Here is a 6243-nt window from a genome sequence, read left to right as displayed (position 1 = left end):
AGTCACCTGAGTGTTGGGTTACAGGTGGACCTCATTGGCAGAGTGTACGTCCTTTGATGTCTAGGCCATGGAAATAAAGGAAATAGGCAGGATGTGGTGGCAAACACCTGTAATCCTTGAGAGAACGAGACAGGAGGATCCCCACCAGTTTGAGGCCAGCCTGGTCTGTATATTAAGTTCCAGGCCATCCAGGGTTACTTAGTGAGATCCTATTTAAAAGAAAAAAACAATCTCCCTTTACTTTTCATTTGTTGAGATTGTGATATAATTACGTCATTTCCCCCTTCCCTTTCTTCCCTCTTAAACCCTCCCATGTGCCCCTTGCTCTCTTTCAAATCCAGGGCCTCGTTTCTCATTAACCTCCCCACATCTTTTCATCTTCCACTCTTCACTTTTCTTTGTTGTTTTGTTTTGGGACAAGGTCTCACTGTGTAGCTCTGGCTATCCTGGAACTCACAGAGATCCTCCTGCCTCTGCCTCCCGAGTGCTGGGGTTAAAGATGTGCACCATGGGCCGGGCAGCAGTGGCACACGGCTTTAATCCCAGCACTCCAGGAGGCAGAGCCAGGCGGATCTCTGTGAGTTCGAGGCCAGCCTGGTCTACAGAGCAAGATCCAGGACAGGCACCAAAACTATGCAGAGAAACCCTGTCTTGAAAAACAAACAAAATATTTCCAGGCTTGGTGGCACACCTGTAATGCCAGCACTTGGGAGGCCAAGGAAGGAGAATTGTTCTGAGTTTGACATCATTCTGGTCGATATATCAAGGAGTTCCAGGGCTACATAGCAATATCCTGTCTCAAAAAACAAACACCAAAAATTTGAGGCAGGCGTGACAGCTCGTGTGTGTGTGTGTGTGTGTGTGTGTGTGTGTGTGTGTGTTTTGAGAAAAACATCAACCTCTGTGCTCCATGATGCATGTGCACACAAAAGTGAACCTATGTATACACACATGCACGTCACACACACACACACACACACACACACACACACACACACACACACAAGAACAAGCATGTTTGGGCAGTGGAGATGTCCACTATAGTGCCATTCAGTGAACTCAACACAAAGCAGTGTGTCCACTCAGAGCTCAGGACACTCTCAGACCTTTGGTCGCGGCCTGTCGGAGATGTCAGAGCACAAGTGAGACTCAGGCACATAAATAAATCTTTATTGGAAAAAATACATAATTCCTTATAAATATAATAAATAACAATCCTCTAAACTGCTGTTACAAGGATAAATAATACCAAACTCTCCCCTCCCGATTAATAAATATGCAAGTTTGTCACAGGTTAGCGTCACAAGTCGGTCCATACTGGTCATTTGTTAGATCTCAGGGACTAAGCAGACCGGAGCTTCCTTTGCACCGTGAGCTGCACATTTCCCCTAGTTACTCAGAAAAGTACAACTTGCCCTTTTTCTTCTTTCTCATGCAGATACTGGCCAAAGCCTGGGCTTTCTCACTGTTTCTCTGATGTGCACCCCCACCCTCACCCCTTCTACCATGCGGCCGCTTGCCAGCTTCCATGGCAAAGGGCATGACCTTATCCTCTGTCTCCATCTCCTTCCTCTAGAGAGCTACCTACTCTGGGCTGTTTTTTGTTTTTCTCTTTAATAAAATTGTCCTTGCCCTTCAAACAAAACAATAACAAAAAATAGTACTTACTAATGGACCAGTTAGCTTGTTGGCTTATGGATGCCTGGGTTGATAAATTAATCTTATCATTGCTGAGCCTTGGGAACCTGGGTGCCATACTTAAGCTGATGGCATTAAGGGCTCAGTCAGGGTGGCTGCTCCATGGGCAAAGACCCGGGCAGCTATCGCCACAAAGGCCTGAAGGCTTCGGAGGATCTTGGAGCGGAGGAGGGGACGCTGCCACTGCTGGCTGGGACTCAGGCTGGGCATCTGTTGACTCTCCCAATGGTGATCCTTTGGCTAAAAGGACACAAGACACAGTCAGAAAGGATTCTATACTAAGCTCCCAGCTTCTGTCTTGGACACTGACTAGCCCCATCCTCCAAATCCCTGGTGCATACCTGGAGGAGTTGGCTGAGGCCCAGTAGGGAGGTATGAAGCTGGCCCACGGGGCCATCGGGGAGCAGAGAAGGCTCCCCTGTGAAGATGTCTGAGTCCAGCAGCTGCTTGTAAAAAACCAGACCTTGGTGGATTCTTTGCAGGCAGAACTAGAGGAAGAAGAAAGCGTATGAACGCTGTTTTCCAGTGTCCTGCCTTCCTGTCCTCTGCTTTTCTTTTCTTCTTTCTTTAGACAGCACCTCACTGGCTCAGACCATGGCCTGAAACTTACTACACGTAGCTCAGGCTGGCTTGAAGCTTACAGCAGGTCTTGACCATCTCGGGCATAGCTGAGTGGTCAGTTATGATGCCCAGCTCACTGCTCCCCTCTCCCTCCTCCCCTCTCCTAGATGCACTAACATCATCCTGGTGTTACCTGGCTGTTGTCCTTGAGTCCTTGGGGATCGCAACCATCCCCACACTGGATACGGGGGACATCATTTCGAGTCTCTTCATCTTCTTCTCTTAGTATATCCTGCAACGGGGCCAAGGGAGGACGAGACAACGTAAGTACTTTTGCATTCCAATGGATCCTTGGTCCATGACTCTCCCAGAAGTCCCAGTCTTCTGTCCTCGCTCATTCCACCGAGGGCCACAGCTCACATCAGACCTACACTTAGAAGGCCCAGGAAGGTTTCTGCATGGCTCTGGGAGCTGGCACTTACCATATGTCCCACTGGTGGATGTGCACTCCAGGCTAGTGTGCAGAGATTCTGAGAGAGCTGTTGGCATTGCGCCCAGTCGGGGCTGCTGGTCCTAGGCACAGCCAGGCCCTGAGTGGTCCAGGGCATCAGCCACAGCAGTAGTACGGCTCTGCAATCCAGCATCTTGTTGCCTGCTTCTCAGATCCGGCTGGCTGTGTGACCTGCACCAGGCCTTGTGGACTCTGCACCGGCCCCTTTTGTTCTGACTCTTGTAGTCCGGTTCCTGAGCTGCTTCCTGTTTTCTTCCCTTTGTCTCGCAGTCTCTTTTTAAGGTCCCTGCATCGTAAGGCCCGCCCTTTACACTGGCAGGTGACTCAGAGCAGGTGGGATTTCCCTCCCTACATCATCTCCCTCTGTGGAGAGCCCAGGTATGCCTCCTCGGTTCCAGGGGAAGTGAGTGGTGAGGTTGCTGTGGCTAGAGGCCTAGGATGGGACACATGTGTCACGCTCTCCAGGAACAGAGATGGCTGCAGAAGGGGCGGGGAAGGAATGAACATTTAAATTAATACCCTCTCCAGTTCCTCCCTGTGTAATCCGATATTTTTGCCTCTCAAGGCTTTATTCTTACCTCATCCCACTCTGATTTCCTCACTTCCTCTTGCCCGAGGAAAAAACCAAAACAGCGTTCATTCATCTCCAAATCCCATGGTGAGCTCAGTTTGAAATGAAATTTGGTTCCTGTGTGACACCTTCTATGTAAGAACAAGGCTTTTCTTTTCCTCCGTGGGAAATGGTGTTCTTTTCACTGGGTGGTCCTGATTTTGGAGGCGACAGTAACCATGAAAACACTTTGTGATCTGAGATGCTGCATAAGGGCAAGGTAAGAAATTACTGCTCCACGTCAGCCCTCACTGTGGAAAGGGTACTTTGGGGGGTGATAATGCTGGCTAAGAACCGCTTGATTTTTCATTCCACTTAGCCTGAGGTTGTCATGGGTTCTGTGGGGTTTAGGTAATGATTTTTCAGGGAGCCAGTATAACCAAGGACTGGAAATCCAACTTAAACATTTCAGCCCCCGCCCCTGTTCGTACCCCATAGCTAGAAACGTGTAGCTAGGAGTTCTGGGTGGTTGACAGTGGCAGTGACCCTTGCTTCTCCTCCAGCCTATTGCATCCATGGGTAAAATCCACTGATGGCTGATTTCATCACCCTCCATTATGCAACCTCCAGGGAAGCAGCTGAGAGAGTGAGGTTGGACGTGGGAGGAGAGGGTGGTCTGAAGCTGGGACTGCCCCAACCCCAGTGGAGGGTCCCAGGACAATTTGGACGTCAGAATGAGGCTGTAGATGACCACAGGGAAGGCGCTCAAAGCCTTCCTAAGCTAACTTTTCCTCTGATAGACATGTTCTCAATGGGGGTCTCCCTTCCCTTAGGACTTTTTGTTTTTCGAGAAAGGGATTTCTCTGTGTAGCCCTGGCTGTCCTGAAACTCACTCTGTAGACCAGGCTGGCCTCAAACTCGGATCTGCCTGCCTCCCGGGTATTGTGATTAAAGGTGTGTACCACCACTGCCTGAAGTCTATTTTTTTTTAATATAAAATGCTTTATGGATTTCATGTCATCCTTGCACAGGGGCCATGCTAATCTCTGTATCCTTCCAATTTTAGTAATGTGCTGCTGAAGCAAGTACCCTTTGGGACTATTTTAAACTGTCCAATGAAACTTCTGGTTCACATGTTATTATTAGGATTCTGTGATGGATCTACTTACCTTTAGATGAAACATTTCCAGCATCTTAGAACTGGTTCAGTTTGGGGGAGAAATGGTTTGTCTACATAGGAAGGGAGAAATGGAATAGGGAATTGGGAGGGGGACGCAAAGGGGAGTCCACTCTATTTGTGTAGTGTCTCTTACACTTTTGCTACCTCTGGTCACTGTCCTGAGAGTCCTAAAAGATAGGAGATGAGAGATGAAAAGAAAGACAAGGAAATGGAGGTAGGATGAGATAGATGGGGTGAGTTGGAGGCACGGGGCTTCAACTGTTTCACTTCCTGGTGCTTTGGCAGCTGAGTAGGAAGCAGGGTTGGTGGTGAGACCATAGGGCTGTCTTGCAGCTGGAAGCATTTCCAAGGCTACCGCTGACCTAGAACTTCAAGAAGCCCTTGACGTCAGCTGGCCCTCAACCGTTATGCAAATCACATTCAGAAGACACTCCTAGACAGGCCTTTCCAGCTGGATGCTCAGACTCCAAGTCCAGCTGAGGTTCCCCCAGGTGGTTAATGACTATGGCTAATAACGATGGTTAACGTGTATTCAACTCTCACTTTATGACGTGTACCTGGTCTAAGCACTTTATTTGCATTAACCCAAGTCTTGCAATAAATCCTATGTAGTAAGTATTATATTACATACTGTATGTAATGTAATGTAATTAATATAATTAATTTAAATATGTAATATATAGTATGTAATATAATGGAGAGACTGAGGTGTGGAGACAAGAAATTTGAACTAGGAAGTGGCTTAGCACTATGGTGGCAACAACTTGCTTCAGATTCTACTATTAAAAATTGTTGGGCTGCTGGGTGTGCACACCTGTGATCCCATCACTCGGAAGGCAGAGGCAGGCAGACCTCTGTGAGTTCAAGGCCACCCTGATCTACAAAGTGAGTTCCAGGATAGCCAGGGCTACACAGAGAAACCCTGTCTTGAAAAACAAAATCAAAACAAAACAAAATGTTGGGCCGGGGAGATGACTCAGGGGTTAAGAGCACTGGCTGCTCTTCCAGAGGACCGGGTTCATTTCCCAGCACCCACATGGCAGCTTACAACTGTCTGTGACTCCAGTTCCAGAGACTCTGACACCCTCACACAGACACACATGCAGGCAAAAAAAAAAAAAAATTAATGTACATGAAATTTTTAAAAAATTCTTTAAAATTATTGTGTGTGTGTGTGTGTGTGTGTGTGTGTGTGTGTGTGTGTGTGCCCCAGTGTGATGTGGACATCAGAGGACAACTCTGTCAAGTCAGTTCTCTCCTTCCACCATTGTGTGCTTTCCAGGAACTGCACTCAGGTTGCCAGGCTTCGGCAGCTGGCACCTTTACCAGTGAGCCATCCTTCCCATCTGACTTCATAGCCCCCCTATTTTTTGTAGTTCTGAAGACTGAACTTATGGCCTCACATATGCTAGGCAAGTGCTCTGTGACTCATCGGATGCCCAGAACTTCTCCTGAGGCAGGGTCTTACTAAAGTATGCAGTCTGACTTTGAACTCACTGTATTATTGTTGGTTGTTTTGCTCTTTTGGGGGCCCCGCCACCCAGCTCCCAAATAAATCACACATGGAGGCTTATTATTACTTATGAATGTCCGGCCTTAGCTTGGCTTGTTTCTCGCCAGTTTTTCTTAACTTTAAATTATCCCGTCTACCCTTTGCCTCTGGGCTTTTTTTCTTTTCTTCCTTCTGTATATCTTACTTTCACTCTTACTCCATGGCTGGCTCTGTAGCTGGGTGGCTGGCCC

The 6243-nt window shown here is 47.9% G+C and overlaps 1 protein-coding gene and 1 pseudogene across 1 annotated transcript; both read right to left on the bottom strand.

Moving 5' to 3' along the window:
* Positions 1-1153: 1153 nt before the first annotated feature.
* Positions 1154-5138, bottom strand: Il23a (interleukin 23 subunit alpha). Its single transcript, XM_059245300.1, has 5 exons — positions 3349-5138; positions 2742-3247; positions 2453-2551; positions 2040-2186; positions 1154-1938 (listed from the first exon to the last, which is right to left on the bottom strand). Exons 2-5 carry the CDS (start codon positions 2901-2903, stop codon positions 1759-1761), a joined length of 588 nt encoding a protein of 195 aa, XP_059101283.1. The 5' UTR covers positions 2904-3247; positions 3349-5138; the 3' UTR covers positions 1154-1758.
* LOC131895406 (U6 spliceosomal RNA) lies at positions 4308-4404 on the bottom strand (annotated as a pseudogene).
* Positions 5139-6243: the final 1105 nt, after the last annotated feature.

This window comes from Peromyscus eremicus, chromosome 18, assembly GCF_949786415.1.
Source record: "Peromyscus eremicus chromosome 18, PerEre_H2_v1, whole genome shotgun sequence".
NCBI lineage: Eukaryota > Metazoa > Chordata > Mammalia > Rodentia > Cricetidae > Peromyscus > Peromyscus eremicus.
The sequence above is the reverse complement of the archived record's forward strand: the minus strand, read 5'-3'. Positions and strand labels throughout refer to the sequence as shown.